The sequence below is a fragment of the Podarcis pityusensis genome, assembly GCF_964106645.2.
Source record: "Podarcis pityusensis genome assembly, chromosome: 8".
Lineage (NCBI taxonomy): Eukaryota > Metazoa > Chordata > Lepidosauria > Squamata > Lacertidae > Podarcis > Podarcis pityusensis.
In genome coordinates, this window is record NC_138033.1 from 15035814 (window position 1) to 15057426 (window position 21613).

General features: G+C 46.7%; 1 protein-coding gene and 2 long non-coding RNA genes across 3 annotated transcripts in view; 1 reads left to right on the forward strand and 2 right to left on the reverse strand.

Moving 5' to 3' along the window:
* The window catches only part of KCNN4 (potassium calcium-activated channel subfamily N member 4), a 47490-nt gene extending 45085 nt beyond the window's left edge, over positions 1-2405 (reverse strand). Inside the window, exon 1 of the mRNA XM_081016773.1 lies at positions 1728-2405. Within this exon, the coding sequence (XP_080872899.1) occupies positions 1728-1928 (201 nt within the window). The 5' untranslated portion in view covers positions 1929-2405. The remainder of the gene's footprint in view (positions 1-1727) is intronic.
* Positions 2406-14847: 12442 nt separating this feature from the next.
* Positions 14848-18815, forward strand: LOC308482352. Its single transcript, XR_013989243.1, has 3 exons — positions 14848-15075; positions 16864-16954; positions 18582-18815. It is a non-coding gene; the product is annotated as an uncharacterized lncRNA (long non-coding RNA).
* A 405-nt stretch (positions 18816-19220) lies between these two features.
* LOC308482408 lies at positions 19221-19884 on the reverse strand. Its single transcript, XR_013989262.1, has 2 exons — positions 19507-19884; positions 19221-19379 (listed from the first exon to the last, which is right to left on the reverse strand). It is a non-coding gene; the product is annotated as an uncharacterized lncRNA (long non-coding RNA).
* Positions 19885-21613: the final 1729 nt, after the last annotated feature.

Sequence of the window (21613 nt, forward strand, 5' to 3'; positions counted from 1 at the left end):
AGGGGGAGGACTGAAAGATGGGCGATTTCACTATTTTTCTGGTTAAATTCTGCACCAATCTTCTACTTGCCCCATGGGAGGAAGCACAGTGGTACTAGCAAAACAACTGGGCTAAATGGCAGCTGGAAGGTTGATTTAATTGGGAAACTGGCATGGAATGAAAGGGTTAAGCACATACACACAGACACACACACACACACACACACACACACACACACACTCCTGATTAATACCTTTAGCTGTTATTAGCATTTTTTTAAAAAATAATAATCAAGATGCTGTTAATAAATTCCCCGCATCATCTCTACTCTGCCCCTTAGTTCTCATTCACTTCAATGGGGCTCCTGCAAAAAGACTTCTAAGAAATCGAGGTGTTTTTTAAAAAAACTTCTCTGTGAATGATGCCCTGCAGATTGAGTCCACCTGCTTTCCGCTCCCTCAACCACCAGAGGCCGCTGCCTCACCTTCCCTCGTGGTACAGCCACCTCCGAGGCAGAATTCAGGCAGGCACCTACTTTGAGTAGGTCTTAAGGAAGGGGATAGAGAACCTGGGGGGCTTCTAGGTGTTGTTGGACCACAACATACATCACACAAACCCCAGCCAGCACTGCCAGTTGTCAGAGATGATGGGAGCTGGAGTTCAGGGGGACAGATGTGTGCAGGATTTCAACTGAAGCAATTCTTGAAGCCACCATGTGTGCTGGTGGCCGTCACAACACAGTGGCAATGAGTCCCGCAGGTTAATTTAATAGGACTAGTTTCACCTGTATGTTAATTAACTCCCACTTTTATCACCAGGGGTGGGGGGTGGCAGAGCGCTCTTGAGGAGCAGGCAGGGTCAGGATTGAAAGCCACACATGTTTATTGTTCTGAGGCTATTGTTTTGTTGCAATGCGATATTGCACTGGGCAACGGAAAAAGAAAATATAGAAGGATGCATTCCCAGCTCACAACGTCCTAAACTTTGGTTTAGGAAATGGCAAATTGCCTCCATTTCCTTTTGATACCTATTTTGAATGTTTGGTGCAGATGCAAAGGGGTATGGACAAGGAAACGTCACGTTTTCAATCTTGCCCTTCTCCCAAAGGACTCAATCCCTTCGCAGGCTACTTAAGACCAAAGTCACTCAGTTAACTTTATTGCAGAGTTGGGTTTTTAAAAAGACTCTTCCCACCCAGCCCATCCAAGACCAAGCAGTCAGTGCACCACAACGACTCTCCAATTATAGGTTGTGCATGTCAACGGAGGGACTTGTGGTTGATGAGAGTGCGTGCCAGCTTTTGAATTCCACAGAATTCTTTGTCGGGTGGAAAAGCAGCAGCAGCAGGCTCTTGGGTGTCTCATCAGGGATGGAGAGTTCCCACCCTCCCTGACCATTAGCCATGCTTGACTGGAGTCCCATAACATCTGTTGGGACACCACGGACACCATCCCTGATGTATAGAGAGAGCAAAGACCATGGATCTCCCCCAGCTGACCGATTTTAAGAGAAGTTTCTTCCTAACCCCAAATTGCACTCCTTCTGTATCTTCTCTGCATGAGGGAAAACTTTAAAAAGTCCCCCAAATGGAAACGGATCTGGGGCAAACACCTGCTATTAAAACACCTTTGCTAACCCTGGCGCCTTTCAGATGTTTTGGACCACAATCCCCATCAGTCCAAAACATCCGCACAGAGAACATTTGGTTGTTGAGGGCTGTTAAGAGTCGAGCGTAAAGGTGACTTACCTGACAGCGTCCAAACCAAGCCAGTTCGGTGTGCAAAATCATCAGGAAGATGCCGAGCAGGGCTGTGCCCAGCGCCCACCCCGCCAGCTTCTTCTCTTCCCCCAGCAAAACTTTCCTGCCTCGGAGGCGCCGCAGGTTGTCGCCGGGCTCTCCAGGGATGGGCAGCACCGTGGTCTCCGCCGGGTCTTCCTTGCTCTGCATCTCTTGCGCGCTGCCAGGGACGGAGGAGCGCTTGGCCGCCGAGGTTGGGAGGCAGGGGCTGAAGACCCCCTGGGCAGCCCCCCATCCCTGCCTCTTGAGCAGCCAGCAGGCAGCCAGGGCGAAAGAGGGGGGGCGGTAGGGGTATTATGGGGCGGTGGCACCTGCTGGCGCTCCGGGGTGGCCGGGAAAGGAAGAGGGTGGAAGAAACAAAAAAGAAAAAGAAACCAAAGCACGAGCGACGCGTGGGGAAAGCGAGAACGAGAAGGAAGGCGAGCTGGAAGGTCCGGAGAAGAAAGAGAAAGTGAAGAGCGTGGGTTTCAAAAAAATAATAAAAATAAATGGAAGGAAGGAGGCCAGAAGGAGAGAGAGCGCGCGGCGAAGTTCTCCAAGCGCGCGGAGCCGGAGGCAGCGATCCGGGCAAGGAAGAGGGTGGAGAGTGGAGGCAGCCCCAGAGAGCGCCGGAGGAACTGGGCAAGTAGCCGGCGGGCCGGTCTCTGGTGCTTCGTCACAGGGCAGGGCAGGGCGGGGGCTCCCCGGGGAGGGAACAACGGCGGAGGGAAGGCGGGAGGGAGGGAACCTGAACGCCGAAGGGCCGTAGCGCAGCGAAAACGCGCCTGCCTTGCGCGCAGAAGATGCCGCCTTTAGTGCCCCCCCCCCGGGCATCGCCCAGCGGGTCTGGGGGTGTCCCCTGCCTCCTGCAAGCTTGGAGAGCCGTTGGCGATCCGTGTGGGCAACGCTGAGCTAGGTGGAGCAACGGCTTGACTCGGTAGAAGGCAGCTTCTTGGGTTCCTTCTTGGGTGGGGAGGTGTGGCTCGCTGGAGTTCAAGCACGTGGAAACTTGGTAAAGGTTTGTGATCTCTCTCTCCCTCCTCCTCCTTCATTTACTCACCCGTAAGAGGAACCGCTGGCTCTCGACGCTGCATGACAAGCGCAATTCTGACCAAGAAACTGTCCCAACACTAAGGAATAAACGGTGGCTGCCGCGGCGAAGGATGAAAGAGCTCTGCCCATGCTCAGAGGCACGCTGTTCCTGAGGAAGGCTTTAGGTGCTTGAGAGCTGAAGTGCTGCCCTTATCGAGGCAAGTTTCCTGTCGTTGTCTTTTAAGCCGACGCGGTGCTCTGAAGCTCAAAATCTCTATTACACTCCACCAGCAGCACCCTAAGAAGTTCTGTCCGGGATGCAAGGCTTAGTCCAGCCTCTGGAGGCACGAAGCAACAAGAGAGGAGAGAGTACCTCTGAGATCCCGCAGAGCATATTCTTCCTACTCATGACCAAGTAGCCCGACAAGCAGAATTCAGACAACTGTTTTATAAACCACCAATAGGCATTGATTACCAATAAAAACATGCTTCAGTCCTGCACTTGCAAAGATGCCCATTGGATCATACAAGGCTGCAATCCTATAGGCAATTTATCTCAAGCGTCCCAATGAGCACAATGGCATGACTGTATGAGGCCACCCCCCACCTTCCCAGCTTGTGTTGGCACCTTGACTCAGCCCCTGTTCCCTTGGGTTCATTTTGGGAGGGTCTCACCTCAGATCTCATATCCAAACCAATATCTGGGAAACCATAGCTCCAGTCTTCCCATTGACTTGCATGGGGAAACCGAAAGAGGGTTTTCTTTTCCACAGAGGTGCATGAAACCTGAAGGTGCAGTAGCCCCCACAAGAGGCGATTAACCCTGCTAAATTTCAGAGAGGCGGATCAAGGGCCCCCTGTGATAGCCACATTTAAACTTTACATTTTCATTTTTATTTATATATCTAAAAAATCAAAATTAAACTGGCCATAACTTTCTGGTTTTTTTCCCAAACAGGTGCATGAAAGCTGGAGACATAGTAGGTCCACAAAAGGGGTGAACCCTGTAAATTTCCAGGCAGGTGGATCCTGGTGTTTGTGTGCTAGCCTTCAAATTTCCGAAGTATATTTAAGGAATGAATACTGTACTTGCCAACTAGGCATCAGTGAGGGGATTCTTACGCTAGCCTAGGTAGGTAGGAATGAAGCAGCAATGGAGAAATTATAATTAGGTCCTAGGCACTGGCAGCAATTATTGTATTATAATAGCCTAGGTAGATACAAGCCACAGGGAACTTTAACAGCCTGGGAAGGACCTACTGAGACACACATACACACTGGTCAAGTAACCTCAGCCAAGTGCACGTGGGTCCTCAGACAGAGGGCATTTTCAAATGAATAATGGAATCTGCTTTGCAGATGAAAAACCCTTTCACCTTAAGTTCTGCCTGCCAAGGCACAGGTCTCCCACCCAGGCACCAGATCTGTGATGCCACCGAGCTTCCTTAACTACAAACCCTATAATTTTGGATCCCCTCCAATGAAGCTGTGCCAGTTCATCATTTGGACACACGGACACAGTGGGTGCTATTACAGAGATGGGCACATAGCCACCAACAGGTGGACAGCAGCTCTCTGAGAGCTGGCCACCACCACCGCCCAGGTTTGCAGCCTGGGGAAAGAGGCGAGGCACCCAAATTAGGGATTTCATAGTTAACGGAGCACACAGAACGAGAGCGCTCCAGAAGCAAGAAGTTGGGTGCCTCCATGGTTTCGACATTTTCAGCTCAGTGATGTTCTTGCTGGCTGTTTTTGGGTAGGAAGGAAAAGCACAGCCCTTTCTGAATAGACAGGTAAAGGAATTGCACTGCTGAAGAAGCATTGCTACCCAGAGGCAGAGGAGCCCCCACTTTCTGTATGTGTCATTGTTCTGGGTGTGGCTGTGCATGGGGCAGGGGAGAGCCTACAAAGCAATAAAGAGTCACTTCATTGTTCTGTGACCTTCATAAACCATTCATTCATTCATACAGAGACATACCTGTAATAGGCAATCAGGAGGCTGCAAATACCAATACAGTTAGAAGCCATTGACAGGCCCATTTCAGCTTAAGGGCCACATTCCTAGAAAGTTAGAGCATGGTGCTGATGATGCCAAGGTTTCAAGTTCAATCCCCGTGTGGGACAGCTGCATATTCCTGCATTACAGGCGGTTGTATGATGATCCCCAGGGTCCCTTCCAGCTCTCCAATTCTATGATTCTCTGATTCCCTTCTGGGCAACCTTTGAGAGGGGGAAGGGGCAAAAAGTGAGCAGAGCAATGGATGTCAATTTTACCTTTTTATGGTAGGCATGTTTCTGCACATGCACACCCTCTATCCTCCATCCAGGGAAGCAAAAGGCATTATCAGAGTTTGAAGATGCGCCCCAACCAAGCAAAAACACCTCCAAGAGGGTGCAAAACAAAGTCAAGGAAGGGTGTGGTTGACAGCATCAAGGGCCGGCTAGAGTGAGTCCTTCCCGTGCCTTTTACAATACTCAGAAATTCAAAGGGTGAAGCCTTCTCCATTGTTTTTCCATGCTGGGGATAAAAACCCTGCACCTGCTGAATTGTGAGTTCATGCCTGCTTGGCAATCCTGCAGAGCAGATTCTTCTTCTTCTTGTTCTTCTCCCTTGGTCCTCCTTGCCCTGTGATAACTTAAGGCAGGGGATGAGCCAACGCCTGGGATCTTCTGGAAGGCCAACAAGTTCTTTCTTTCTTGGGGCTGATTTCCTCCCAGATGCAGGTGGTTCCACTTATTTTATTTTGCTTGACATTTTAATATGTTTTGTCAGAATTCTCCAAGTCTCCTGAAGAAAGTAAAGCAGGGAAAGAAGGAGGCTGTGGAGCAGAGCTGGCCCGAGGCATTTTGAAACCGAAAATTCATCTCTCACCCATGGTCCCACATTTTAAAAAAGTCATCCCTTCACTACTCAGACTCAGATTCCTGTCTTCAGTGATCTCCACTCCATCACCTGAAGCTTCATCCTGCTGCAGGGGCAGTTTGGGGTGGGGAGAATTGCTGCCTTGTTTTGTTTCTCTCATAAGGGCTTGAACAATGGTGGGATGGCTGAAATTCAACAGGTGAAGCTTCCCTAAGCACTGTTTCTAGCAGCCAGGAAAGCTCCACCTGTTTAACTTCCCAGTGTTGGGCACTTTCTCCAAAGATCAGCAGCCCTATCGGAAATCCTGGCTCAGGGTCACAAAAAGAATGTTGGGTGCAGAGAGATCAGGGGAATTTCCTCCATGGGCACATGAAATTCAGGGCCAAATAGGGCTTGGACATAGGTCACATCCACACCGTACTTTTAAAGCACATGCCTTCCCCCACAAGAATCCTGGGAATTGTAGTTGCCTGGTCATGGAGCTATAATTCCCAGCACCCTTAAACTACAGTTTCCAGGTTTCTTTGGGAAATGTTATGTGCTTTAAGTGGTATAGTGTGGAATTTGACCAAAGAGGCTATTTGCAATGGGAGGAAACCCCCAGGTTTTGAGTTTAAGGGGCATTCTTGCACCCATGACTTCCTTTCTGCCTTTTTTCTGCTTCGTTGTGAGATTCTGCAGCCATCAGTTTTTTTAGTTTTTTTGTTATCTTGTACAGCAGGGATTAGACAGCATCTTAAAAAGCAGAGACATCACCTTGCCAACAAAGGTCTGTATAGTCAAAGCTATGGTTTTCCCAGTAGTGATGTATGGAAGTTAGAGCTGGACCATAAAGAAGGCTGATCGCCGAAGAATTGATGCTTTTGAATTATGGTGCTGTAGGAGACTCTTGAGAGTCCCAAGGACTGCGAGAAGATCAAACCTATCCATTCTGAAGGAAATCAGCCCTGAGTGCTCACTGGAAGGACAGATCCTGAAGCTGAGACTCCAATACTTTGGCCACCTCATGAGAAGAGAAGACTCCCTGGAAAAGACCCTGATGTTGGGAAAGATTGAGGGCACAAGGAGAAGGGGATGACAGAGGATGAGATGGTTGGATAGTGTTCTCGAAGCTACCAGCATGAGTTTGACCAAACTGCGGGAGGCAGTGGAAGACAGGAGTGCCTGGTGTGCTCTGGTCCATGGAGTCACGAAGAGTCGGACACGACTAAACTAAACACGACTAAACAACAGCAGGGATGGGAAACTTGTGATCCTCCAGATATTAACAGATTCCATTTCTCTGCAGCCCCAGTCAACATGGCCAGAGGTCAAGGATGATAGGAGTTGTAGTTCAAAAACAGGTGAGGCGCCATAGGCTCCCTATCCTTGTAGTATAGAGTTAGGCCTATGTCCCCACTGTGGAAGGACATGTGGATCCAGAACTGGCATCCACAGTCACTTACAGACTCACGGTTAAGACCATGTTCATGGAAGACAATCTTTCGCAGTTATGAGTGATTGCCAGAGAAGAAGAATGAAGAGTTAGGCCACTGGTTCTAGTCGAGTACTATTTGTTCTGGTCAGTAGTGGCTCTCCAAAGATCACAGTGGAACAGGGATTTGAACCCAGTCCTAGTTCAACATTTTAACCCCTGACTATACTGACAATATTTCAGGATTGTTCAAAGGGTTACCATGATTTGTCTTTTCTGGTTTCATTGTTTTTTATTAGCTTGTGCAGTCCCACACAGTCTAAGGCAGAGCTTTCGAAACTGAGTGTCACGACACTTTAGTGTGTCGGCTGCAGTGTGTAGGTGTGTCATGCAAACGTGTCATGTGCTCCTCCTGGGGCTGGAAAAGGGGTTTCTTTAACCTCCAGTTTGCTAGTAAAACTGAAGTATTGCGTCACGAAATGATGCATATCAAAAAAGCGTGTCACCAGCATGAAAAGTTTGGAAAGCTCCGCCCTAAGGTGATTACAATCACAAATGACATCCAGTAGCGAAAATGTACATTTGGGCACATTTAGAAAATAGGGTGGTAAATTCAGAGCTGAGAAATGCAACAGGATGGAGGCCGTGGCAGGATTTAAGCTGTGTCAAAACTTCACTGGGATTTAGCCCCAGCACATAGTTGCAATACGAGTACTCGGCCCCGGAACACAGGATTACAGCTAACTTCTTATAGGTGTTATTTCTAAATCAAATGTAGCTGGAGCACACAGTGTAGAGATAGCAGTCGACACCTCTGAACACGTGCAGAGTGCATTTTGCTGACCGCTCTGAGCAAACACAAGCCGTTCCTTCAGACATGCAACTAAAATTGTGGCATTTCCCTCCCTTTTCTTTCTTTGGTTGTGCGAGGGAGGGAGCTAATCTGCCTCAGTCATGGTGAGTCAGATACCATTGGGTGGATTTCCTAGTCCGGACTGCAAAGCCACAAACTGCAGCAGTGGTGTGTGTATGAGAAAGGGCTATTTTGCAGGGGCTAATTCGGGTTGGCAGCGCTGGAGCTTTCAAGAAGTAAGAGGCAGAAGTGCTTCTTCCTGATGGGCCTCCATTTCCTGGATCCTATCCTTGAAGCCAGGCGGGGACCTAAAGTCGCCGTTTCCTCATTGGGTTAGAAATTCCTCAACTCCTGTGGAATAGCAGGTACTCTGATGTGCCCGTTGGCACAGGGGAGGTGAGCCTTGGAGGCAGGTCTTGAGGGCAAATGCTCATTCACGGGGCTAAATATGAGCCAAGATGGCCAGAAGATCTACCTACCTTCTATAGAAGCTCAGCACTTGCCCTTTAGTACTGCTGCGGGGAGATGAACAGAATAGCACCTGTGGAAATTTCCTCTTCCTAACACAATTGCTCGTGGGAAAGGGAGCCTCATTTTCCTTCACCTCTGGGATCCTGGGAAGGAATTATCATAGCAGAATCATTCTTCAGCGCTGGGCTCAACCCTGGAAGATATTTTTAAAAAATAATCCAAGGAAACACAGTGCTTCTGGGCATGTGAAAAGTGTGTGACTATACACACCCAATTTCCTTTTAAGCAGAGGCACAGAATTACAGGCCATGGCTTCCAGATTGAAGTGTGACTTCCAAGGATGTGTGTGTGTGTGTGTGTGTGTGTGTGTGTGTGTTTTCTTTTGGAGTCTCTCACAGACGAAGAAGCAAACTCCAAGCGATCTGAGAGGAGCTGGAGAAATGGGTGTGAGTGGAGTTACATTTGCCAGCCTGAAGAAAAGGCCTTGCCACAACCACATGGCAAAGTGTGAGTCAGTTGTGTTGGCTGTAAGTTTAGCCTTGAGCTGTTTATTAATAATTGTTCATACAAGACCGGGGAAGTGCTTTGCGAGGCTTTGCCAGACTTGTTAATCATCCTCGTGATGACAGCTGTCTGAAGTGAGTCATTATCATTATTAGTATTCCCATTTTACAGAAAAGAAATTGAGGTGCCGGACAAGAGTGACCACAGTGCGTCGGAAGCCAGCAATTTCCCAGGGAGAACCCAACTTCCCTCCAGAGCTCCCCTAACATGAAATCATATTACGGATTAGTGATTACATAACTATGTTCCATACATACTGTCATGTTCAGACAGTAGGGGCATGATATCGAGGCAGGTAGATCTATGCACAGCACGTTGGGATATAAAAAAAACAGCAAAAATAAATAAACTCCTCTCCACACCCTCAACAAACTGCAGCTCCCAGAATACTTGGGAGGAAGCCACAGCTGTTTAAAGCGTGCTTAAAATAGTGCTTAAAATGTATCGTGTGAATGTAGCCAAAGGGTATCAGAGGAAGAATCAGAAGGGAAGGAGGCAACTCATCAGCCTGAAGTCTTGTGGCTCAGCCAAGGTTCAGACATGTTATATATCAGCTGGGCAATGGGGTGCTAGTAAAACAGTCGTACCTTGGTTCTTGAATGGAATCCATTCCAGAAGTCCATTTGACTTCCAAAAATGTTCGGAAACCAAGGCACAGCTTCTGATTGGCTGCAGGAGCTTCCTGCACTCAATTGGAAGCCACGGAAGCCACGCCGGATGTTCAGCTTCCAAAAAAAGTTCGCAAACCGGAATACTCACTTCCGGGTTTGCAGCATTCAGGAGCCAAAACGTTCGACTCACAAGGTGTTTGAAAACCAAGGTACAACTGTATTGGAGAGTCTGTCTCAAGTGCCAACAGATCTCTGTTCCAGCTGCATACCAGCAATGCTGCCCCATCAATCCAAGTTGACAACGGAGTCTTGAGGGCTGCTCAGATAGGATGATTTAGGTACATAGCTAAGATGTTCAGAGTGTACACTCCTCCCTGCAAAAAAAGTGATGCACAACTACTTATTTAAATTTTTTGTAGATACATGCATCAGACAGGCAGGCTTGGCTTTGTCTGATTTGGAACGCAAACGGTGGCTAATCCAGTTTTATCCTTGAAAAATGTATGAACTTTGAGCCTTTTCCCTTAGAAAAGGCATTTTTATTTCAGCAGTCTTTTTGTCTGCAAATTTAGATTGTGCCGCCGCCCAATTTTACTGTTCTTTCTGTGTTAACGTCTAGACTGGCTTACAGAGCTGCTTGTAGTTAATTGATTATCTGTATTGTTTTCTTGTGACTACTTTTTAAACCTATGCTGGTCCCTGCTCTGAGTACACCAGCAGAAAAGCTAGACAGAAAATACTATTAATGAAATAATAATAATCAAGAGATGTAGCTCAGTTGGTAAAGCACAAGGCTCTTTATCTCCGGGTCATGATTTTGAGCCCGACGTTGGGCAAAAGATTTCTGCATTGCAGGAATATATATAGGATGATCACCACTCATGAGTACATTAGTATGAAAGCAGGATCGAAATAATTTATTGCTGTTGATTTAAATCTTTGCTGGCAGCTGCTGTGGGCTATATCCAGAGCTTGTGCATTATTCAGAGTAGACCCGTTGAAATTAATGGACATGACTAATGGGCTTCAATGAATCAAATAAATAAATAATAATAACAATTTACGTCCTTTAATTTCAATGGATTTTCTTCTTCAAGTAGAACTTAGGTAACAACCCGCTAGGTTCATCAGTAGACAAGTAGGATGGAAATTGTTATTATTATTATTATTATTATTATTATTATTATTATTATTATTATTTCATTCATTATAGCCTTGCAAATAAGTGTACAAAAGCTACTAGACTACAAGGAATATTACTGACCAGCTGACGGCTGGCAGAGGGTAGATGGAGTGCTCTGTCCCTCCTTCAGCAGCTGTCTGCATTTCTAGGCCGGACCCCCCAAGTGTCCCTATTTTCCAGGGCCATCCCTGATTTAGAGAAGCCATCCCGGTTTATCATTTGATCCTGGAATGTTCCACTTTTCCTTAGGATGTCCCTGTTTTCATTGGAGAAATTTTGGAGTTATCCGACCCCCGAGCCGTCTGAAGGCAATCCTGTATAGGGAAGGTTTTTTAAAAAAAATGTTTAATGTTTTATTATGTTTTATATATGTTGGAAGCTGCCCAGAGTGGATGGGGCAACCCAGTAAGATGTGTGTGGTATAAATAGTAAAATTAGCATTATGGAACCGGACGTCCCTGTTTTCATAGGAGAAATGTTGGAGGGTATGCTTAGCTGGATAGACAGGGGCTTTCCTACACCCATTTAGTTTCTATGCTTACTACAGGGAAGTATGGAGCAACTTGACCAAACTTCCCTTGCTCTCTCACTCACTCATCCCAATAGAATTCTGTTTGTGATTCCTCCTCGCCTATGGCTACCAGGCAAGGCCTTAACACAGAAGGCATTATTACTGACTGGCCTTCCCAGAGTTTGATATCCAGCAGGGATGGAGCCATGTGACATGCTTCTCAGCTGGGGTTGGCCGTTCACCACATTGTGAACATAAAGCCCTGCTCCTCTCCCCGCCATGGCGCCACCCAACCATCCCAACTTTGGGCGTTAGCTTTTGCCTGATGCAATGGGTTTGATGCCACTCCAGTGAGTCATCAATCGCACATCCTGGAGGGTTTGCGTATTTATTTATTTTTAGGGATCCCATCAAAGGAGGACCCGGGGGGACGGACCCAGCTTGCCAGCATGGAATGTCCCTCCTCTGTTGACATTCGAGGGTTCAGAAGTGGTTGAGAAATGACCGCGAAGAGCCAAATTCAGCAGCTGGATGACTTTAAAATGCAGCCACCTGGAATGTCCACAAGGCCCCCGCTGCAGTGCTCTCTGTGATCCGCCAGTCCAACTCAGAGGAAGTGCCATTTTGGCACCTGGCAATGGTGAGAAAGCCGCATCTCTGAGTGTGGCTGAATGAATATCCTTCAACAATCAGAGGGCCTTTCCTTCTGCCTTGGCCGCTTGCCTTTCTGCTTGGCTTTGCAGTCTAGTTGAAATAACTAAAGGGCATTCTGTGTTTAGAAAGGAAGGTTGCCCTCCATGAAGCTGGACAATAGGTAACTTTCTGTGGGTAAGGTGACCAAAATAAGGGACCCACAGCATCTTGATTCTGATGGAGGACAGCCGTCTGGGAAGCTTGCAATGCTGGGGGATGAATTTTGAAATTTCACGTTTAATAAACTTTGAGAGGTGAAATCAGACATTTTAGTGAAGCGTCTTCCTATTTATTTTGCATGTTCCGATAGGTGGAGTATGGGCATTGTGCCTTGGCACTCAACAGACATTCCAGAGCTGATGTCTTAGGCCCTCTTGCCTGCTCACAGGAAGTCCTAACCCTACATTAAAAAGAGCCTATTTGGTAAATATGTAGAAAGTGTTCCATGCTCTGATTTTTATTTTTATTTTTAAGTGCAGGCTGTTTCTCCCTTAGGATTGAGTAGATATCTCTCTGTTCATTTTAATGCATTGCATTTATGCATTGCCTTCTAGGAAACACCTCAAAGCAATTTAACAACAAAAAACAATTTCATAAAATAATAATAATAAAAGATTGCAAATCCAATAGGAACACAGACTGGGATTTTTAAAAGCCCACACACCCCCATTTAAAGCGCATGTTGAAAAAGAAAGGTCTTTCATAGCTGCCCAAAAGACAAACAAGTGCAAATATATTGTAGAGAGATATAACTTACTACTGAGATTGGGCTTTTTGTGATAATGAAAGTGGCAGGAAGATACATTGGAAAGTGTGGGACACTTGCTTTGATGCAATGACATTTAGCCTCCCCTAAACAACTCTGAGTGAATGCTCATTAAATCATGAACATCGTCTAATCTCCAAGGAAACAAGTTGGGAAAACAAGCAGGTTTTCTGGAATAACTCCTAGACACCTAAGATCAGAGGGAGGGAGACAAACACCCATTCAGGTATTTCCTAGCCATTTTGCCAGTAATCCCTAACCAAGAAATAAATAAAATAAAAAGGTGCTAGCCAGCTTTGCCAGGGTCTATTGAAGAAGCCTCACAGTCATTCTGGCTCCACAAATCTTCCTATCCCCAAACCACAAACCTTGCAACATGTGTATTTCTGTTTCCTCGTTGTCTCTCTCCTCAAAGGGACGCTTCAGAGCGTGCCGAGATGCAATAAACCTGGGATATCATAATCTAAACTAGCACCATAAAACACAACAATAAAATTTTTTGGGGGTCCCCAAAAAATTTAAAGGGAAAAAAAACCTGGATGTACATTTCCAGAATATAAGATAAAACAAATAAAATAAAACCTACATACTGTACAGCAACAGTGTTTTGTGTTGTGTAGGCTCCTATGATGTAAGTAATGGGCCCCGCCTGCTAGCCTGGTCCCTAAAATATCACTGGTTCGCTCATTTCTATATATAGGGTGAGGGACGCGGGTGGAACTGTGGGTTAAACCACAGAGCCTAGGACCTGCCGATCGAAAGGTCGGCGGTTCGAATCCCCGCGGCAGGGTGAGCTCCCGTCGTTTGGTCCCAGCTCCTGCCTACCTAGCAGTTCAAAAGCACCCTTAAGTGCAAGTAGATAAATAGGTACCGCTTTATAGCGGGAAGGTAAACGGCGTTTCCATGTGTGGCGCTGGTGCTGGCTCGCCAGATGCAGCTTAGTCACGTTGGCCACGTGACCCGGAAGTGTCTTCGGACAGCGCCGGCTCCCGGCCTCTTGAGCGAGATGAGCGCGCAATCCCAGAGTCGGTCACGACTGGCCCTGATGAGCAGGGGTACCTTTACCTTTTTATATATAGGGTGCCTACATTATGCATGGACTGTTATGTGCAAATGGCTTTAGATACCTATTAGGTCCATAAATTACCATACAGCATATATTCAACACAAAAAACAGTGGCAATTTGTTGTTGACAAAGGACAGCTGGACATATAAAGGCCCCATTACCTTCAGTAGCTTAGGGCCTCATCATACCTAAATCCAGCCCTGATAGTGGCCTTTGTGAAACCTAATACAGTGGTACCTCAGGTTAAGAACTTAATTCATTCTGGAGGTCCGTTCTTAACCTGAAACTGTTCTTAACCTGAGGTACCACTTGAGCTAATGGGGCCTCCCGCTGCCGCCACGCCGCCGCCACGCAATTTCTGTTCTCATCCTGAAGCAAAGTTCTTAACCCGAGGTACTATTTCTGGGTTAGCGGAGTCTGTAACCTGAAGTGCCTGTAACCTGAAGCGTCTGTAACCCGAGGTACCACTGTAGTGATGTTTTCTGCAACCTGTAGGATGCAGTCGCAGAGGATGCTCGTGAAGCAGAGGGCTATTGATGGCTTCTAGCTGGGATGGCTCCACTCGGCCTCCACAGGTGGAGGCAGCTATGCTTCTGAAAATCTGTTGTTGGAAACCACGGGAGGGGAAAGTGGTCTTGCACTCGGGTGCTGCTTGAAGCTTTCCCTCAGGCCTCTGGGTGGCCACAGTGAGAGTCGGATGCTGGACTTGACGGGCCATTGGACTGGCTCTTCTGAGGTCCTGAGGTTCAACCTACAAGCCCTTGCAAAAATAGCGCTTCTGTCTCATAACGGCCTTTCAGAATGTGCTTAATAGACCTCCAAATGCCTCTGGGAGCCAGCGATGAAACACAGGGCATTTATTGCATAAGATAATCCCAGGATTCCTCTCGGCTCTGAATAATGGTGCACCAGCCATGGAGAAGGAGAGAAATTATGATTCATAGAAGGGGCCATTATGACACACAAGTGCTATTTCTGTGATGGGCGGGGAAGCCACCGGAAGTTGCCGTCTTGGCTTGTCCTGGAAAGATTGAGAGTTTCAGCCCCTGGATGAGAGGAGTTCCCTGGAATGAAAGCACAGATGTAATAAGATCTAACCAGCTCCTCCGCTGAGTTTGTGAGAGCCAGTTACAGTACTTGCCAGGGTGATCCCAGTACAGAGGGCTGGGCATTCAGAAATGGATCCAGAAGAGAACAAGCTTTGGGCTATGCTTTGAAGGAAGAGAAGGAAGGAAACAGAAGTGAATTCAACAGATCAAAAACAAATGGAGGTCAGCTACCCACCAAGAGGTATAGTGCCATGGCCATTTTGGGTGGCCGGATTTGAGCATCATGAAATGGTGTCACTGATTTATACTTACAGATTTTCCCCCTGACCAAATGTATGTATCTGTTTATTTACTGGCTGCCCCATGGCATAAATTCTCTGGGCAGCTTATGAAATGCTGGTGGTGGGAGATTGGAAAAAAGGCAGGGCTTCTTAGGAGGATAGGCAGGGTTTAAGAAGAAGAATTATTTCAGAAGGTGTGGCTTACTGGAAATTTCACTTTGCCACCCTTTCCAAAATAAATGGGAATGCCACTACCCATTGATATCAGGACATGCACTTTCGCTGTATTTCCCCCCAGCACTTCCTAAAACTGTTTTTGTTTAGGCAAGACTCATCCCCAGACATGCAATTTTGTTGTGCATATTTTGTGCTAAGAACTGTGCAGTCACGGGGGTGGGTACAATTCTTGTTTGTGTAAACAGCAGTTTATTTTTTGTTTGTCTATGTATTTCTATGTTTTTTTATTTTGCTTTTTTTTTGCTTTTTGTATTTATAAAACTCAATAAAAAAAGAATTGCTGATTTTTCGTACACTTTGATACATTTCATCTCTGTTTGTTTTTATAAAGTTGCAGGTTACTGGCATTTTCAAATAAATATTTTATATTTTATGTAAACCACTTAGAAATGGAGGACTTGAATCTCCAGGTGGGCACTATAGATAAGGCACACTTGCCCACCTGCCAGCAAATCACAGCATAGATACAGTACTCTGCAAGGTCTGCCCTCCTCCCCTCTCCCAATTAACCTCCATCTCCAGGACACACTCCCGTGACATCTCCAAGGGCTGCCCCTCTGTTTCATGTTTGGCTCTTGAGATCTCAGGGTCTTGGATGATCTTGATCTGGAAACCCTGAACAGCAGATCTCTGAATTTCAAAATCAGGAGTGAAGTTTTGCATGACCCCAAAACAAAGCAGCATCAGCTGCTAATGTCTCCAGGTCACGCAAGGTCCAGAACCAGGACAACCATCCTAACCACACACACACACACACACACACACACACACACACACACACACACAGACCGTGGATTGCTTGGAAATTTCTGGGGATCTTAGTCGAACTTTAGAACTTTCTTCTTCTTTTTTTGATAACTACAGTGGTACCTCAGGTTGAGTACTTAATTCGTTGCGGAGGTCCGTACTTAACCTGAAACTGTTCTTAACCGGAAGCACCACTTTAGCTAATGGGGCCTCCTGCTGCTGCCGCGCCTCCGCTTCGCAATTTCTGTTCTAATCCTGAAGCAAAGTTCTTAACCTGAAGCACTATTTCTGGGTTAGCGGAGTCTGTAACCTGAAGCGTATGTAACCTGAAGCGTATGTAACCCGAGGTACCACTGTATATAGTCTTCCCCTTAACTGATAATTTGTTTGGGGGAAAGACTGCACAAGCAAGCTATTATGAAAATAATATCTAGGCCTATGTAGACAAGTCTATCCAGACATGAAGTTGGCAGGTTTGCAATCTAATTTGATGCAGGTTTAGGCTGTGAATTAGGAGGTCTAGCCAACTTCTGAAAAGCCCAAATTGTGAGATTTAGGTCAACCTCACAAACAATTCTTTTAAAAACAAGGAGCCCACAAGCACGTATGATTGCTATTTTTAGTCGAAAAGGGGGAGGGAAAAAGAAGAACTAAATTTGCCCAGATTTCCTGCCTCCTTGCCTAGTGGTGATTCTTCCCATGCAACTTGAGGTCTCCAAGTGATAATATACCCATTTGATTTCAGTTTATCTTGCCGCCTGCAGGTTTCATGCGTGCCAGATACGTACTGGCGACAACATTCGTGATCTTCATGCCGCCATGCTTTTAAGACAGGATCAGTAGATTTAGATCTTGGTGAGTTTGCAACATTTGCAAAAAAAAATTACTCTGCAAATGCTTGCTTCAGCTGTCAGATTTCAATACTCGGAGATTCTAGGCAAATCTGATCTGTGTTTTGCAATTTTATCTCAATGTGCAAATGAACTTGAGACAGGAAAGAGTGACATTTTGCACCCTTGAAGGTGACTCGGAAACTTAAACTAATGGAGAAAGCGGTTGCTAGACTGGTGGCTGGGAGCGGCCGCTGGTCCTGAAAGATCTACATCAGCCCCCAGTATGTTTCCAAACACAATTCAAAGAGCTGGTGTTGACTTTTAAGGCCCTAAATGGCTTCGGCCCTGTATACCTGAAGGAGCATCTCATTCCTTCCAACATTTCTCCGATGAAAATAGTGACGTCCCATTCCATAATGATAATTTTACTGTTTATACCCCACACATCTTACACCAACCACTCTGGGCAGCTTCCAACATATATAAAAACATAATAAAACATTAAACATTTTTAAAAACTTCCCTATAAAGGATTTCCTTCAGACGGCCCAGTGGTCGGAAAACTCCATACCCTTCAACATTTCTCCCATGAAAATAGGGACATCCTAAGGAAAAGTGGGACATTCTGGGATCAAATCAGTAACTGGGATGGCTTCTCTAAATCAGGGATGTCCCTGGAAAATGGAGGCAGTTGGAGGGTCTGGCATCACTACACACACCGTTCATCCCAGACAATGAGGCCCAGCTCTGAGGGCCTTCTTGCGTTTGCCTCACTGCGAAGTTAACTGAGGTTACAGGGAACCAGGCAGGGGGCCTTCTCAGTAGTGGCTCCCTCCCTGTGGAACACCCTCCCATCAGATGCTAAGGAAATAAACAACTATCTGACTTTTAGAAGACATTTGAAGGCAGCCCTGTATAGGGAAGTTTTTTAATGTGTGGTGTTTTACTGTGGTTTTATAACTTGCTGGAAACAGCCCAGCATAGGTGCCAATTCCCTGGGCCCTGGGTGCCTAAGCACCCAGAAATTCCCCATGAAGTGGCCGGGCACTCACAAATTTCAGTGCCAGGGCCATGCATGGTGCATGGCACCCACAGCCCCAGGCACCCATGGTCACGGGGCCAAGTTGACACTCCTGTAGACCAGAGAGGCTGGGGCAAATCAGTCAGATGGGAGGGGGCATATAACGAATTACTCCTGCTACTGATATGCAAAGTCTCCCTAATGGAAAGAGTGTATACTTGCTGAGATATATGCAGACTGTACACTCACTGAAGGCTACGTGTGAATAAATGTACCAATGTCCAGGTCAACTATTTGTGTATACAGGGGCACTTGTTCAATGTAACATGTGAATCACCTTTCCTATGATTCTTTATAAGGCAGTTTTCTCTGTTTAATCAGATGTAGAAAATAGAGCCTCTTAAAGGGTTGTTCCAGCTGAGAAGCCAGAAGAAATTTCTTACTGGAAAGGTCTATTTTGAGGAACTTTCCTCCATCTGCAAATTGTAATTTAAGCCAATAATTTAAAAATACGTAGGTGGACTCAATGAAAAGTTGGCCACCGGATTTAGCAGCCTGCGCTTCTCAGATACAATAGCAAAGTGTTGTCGATATATTTTCCTGCTGGGGCCCTTGGATGTTTTCACAGTTTCATGACCAGCAGACAATCAGGCAAAGTCTCTCCAGCGATGGAGGAGCAACAACTGGAAAATCTTCACCTGTTGAACTTCTTCTCATAATTCAAAAGTAATCCTGGCAGCCTAAACGTGACATACCATTGAATGCTATGCTGTGCCACATTCCAAATCTCTCTATTGCTGCCATTTAACCATTGCACGACAAGCAGAAATCCAACTGGTAGAGCTTAAGGCTGTTTCTCTCCTCCCCCCCCCTTTTAAAACAGGACTCCTGTATCACTGCACCTGCCTAACCAGCAGAAATGTAGCTGGCAAAGCTTTTATAATGGCTATCATCAAGAATGAAATTCTGTAGCTTTTCATACCAAAAGTGCTCCAGTTTGTTTTTCGTCCTGCTTTCGTTGGGCTGTAATGCAAGATTGACACTCCAGATGACAATAATGCAATAACTCTGGGGAAGCATCGCAGCACAGCTAAAATCATGGAAGGATGTGTGGCCAACCCAGGATAATCCCACCATTAATGGACCATTATTGGGGCAATGTCGTATTGCAGAATTACACCTCCCCACACCTACCCCCCCAAATCCCATCCATCTGGTCCTAGTTGGTCAGCTACACTGGCTGACTGCTGTGTAGGATGGTCAGATGTTGCAGAGGGCAGGGCTCTTGCACTTGTTAGTAGTTGTGCAGGAGAGGGGATTTCAGCAGGGTGGAACAGGACAATGTACGGTGCGGAATTTCAGCAGGTGCAGTGATGGGGAAAAGTTTCGTCTCTTGGATTACTGCCTGTTAAGCACAGGAGGAGCCCTGCAAGAGAGAGAATAAAAACTTTGTTCTAGGCAAGTGGAAAAACACACTTTCTGCAGACACCCATTTCTCCAGCAGCACCCAAGAAAGAAAAACAAATGCATCGCTAATCTCTTTAGAGGCTTACCACATTTGGCTAAAACCGCAAATCGGGGACTCTATGTAAGGAATGTGGCATCTCAGGCTTGAGCTTCTGGTCCCCTTCCGCATCTGGGTCAACACAGAGGGGCACCTCACCATCTTCTCTGTGATGCTCATTTCTCCCAATCTGTTCTCCAAGGACCTCGTGGTTTCCCCCCTCCTCATTTAAGCCCCGTTAACAACCCTGTGAGAGAGTCTGAGAGGCAGCCCAAAGACACCCAGGAAGCTTCACTGCCCACTGGCATAGCACAGGGCCAGTTGCCCCGGGCATGAAATTGTTAGGGGCATAAGATTTCAACACCTGGTGGTGCCTCAATACAGCCGCACGGGCTCCATTGAAAATGGCTTCTCCATGCGAAGCAGAAAGTGGCCTCTCCAGACAACAGAACAACTCTTCTTTTCTCGTCTCTATGGCTACAATTTCCTGGGTGATGGAGACACTTCCATTAGGCAGCTGAATGGGAATGCGTACTCTGTCTGTTTCCCACCCACCCACACCTCCACGCAGCCCCGGGCACTGGCAACCCACGCTATGCCACTGTCATGGCCATGTGAAGATTTGAACCCTGGCCTCCCAGGTCCTAGTCTGATGCACTAACCACTAAATCACATTGTCTTCCTCCTCCTCCAGAAAGTGAAAATGCCCAAGCATAAGAGGGTCACCTTTAAATAAATCACATGACATTGTGCAATCCTTCAACAGCCATCGTCACCCAAAAAAGGGTTGTTACAGAATTGCATAACATTTGTACATACTATATATAGATGCAAATTCGGGGGCACGGGTGGGAATACTGCAGTTTATGATGCAATATATCTCACCATCATGGGGAAGACTCCTGGGGGCCAGGGGCCAAATGTCTGCTGATCGAGTACTAAAGGGCAGCTATTTCCAGACTCCTGATCTTCCTTCTTGTGGTTCTTCAGCTTCACACCAGGCAGGCCTTCCAAACAGAGAGCTCCTTCAGTTAACAACATGTGCAAGGAACCTTTGGCCTGCCAGATGTTGCTGAAGCACACCTCCCATAATCCCCAGTCATTGACCGTTTTTCCTGGGGCAACATCTGGAGGGCCAATGGCTCCCCAGACCTGAGTTAGAGGATTGTTCCTTGACAGTCCCTCGAAGGATGGTCATCTGTCATGGATGCTTTAGTTGAGATTCCTGCATTGCAGGGGGTTGGACTAGATGACCCTTAGGGTCCCTTCCACTTATACAATTCTATGAATCGATGCACTTTTTAATATATAAATGGGGGGGTGAGGATTTTCTTCTGCAACAAAAAAAGTGCTTCTTCTTCAGCGATCACTCGTAGCTGAGTAAGATTGTCTTCCATAAACATGGTTTTAACAGTGAGTCCGTAAGTGACTGTCGAGGCCAATTCTGGATCCACACGTCCTTCCACAGTGGGGACGTTGGTTTCCGGGCGGGAGTTGAATGGTGAGGGTTTGCCAAGCGTGCCTTCCTCTTAGCGCATTTCTCCCTTTTGTCCTGAGTTCGAGCGTTTTCAAAGCCCATGACACCTTTGGTAAAGGCTGTTCTCCTATTGGAGCGCTCGTAGGCCAGTGTTTCCCACTTGTCGGTGTGTATAATGAAAAAGGACACAAGCTCTACCTGGAGATGTTAGGAATGCAACCTAGAATCTCCTGCACAAAAAGCAGATGCTCTACCATGTGTGGTTATCTAACTGTGGGGCAGCCCTCCCTTTGGAGTACAGTGGTACCTCAGGTTAAGAACTTAATTCGTTCTGGAGGTCCGTTCTTAACCTGAAACTGTTCTTAACCTGAAGCACCACTTTAGCTAATGGGGCCTCCTGCTGCCACTGTGCAATTTCTGTTCTCATCCTGAGGTAAAGTTCTTAACCTGAGGTACTACTTCAGAGTTAGCGGAGTCTGTAACCTGAAGCGTCTGTAACCTGAAGCGTCTGTAACCTGAGGTACCACTGTATCTGACTTTCCAGGGAGAGACAGCATCCTAAAGTAAGTTGTGCCTCTGGCCAAGAGGACTGGGTCTGCATGGCAAAGAACCCTCACTGCCCCCCAGCGGAAAGCGCCCTCACTGTGCCCTTGCTTGGGAAGAAGCAGGCTCAGAAAGG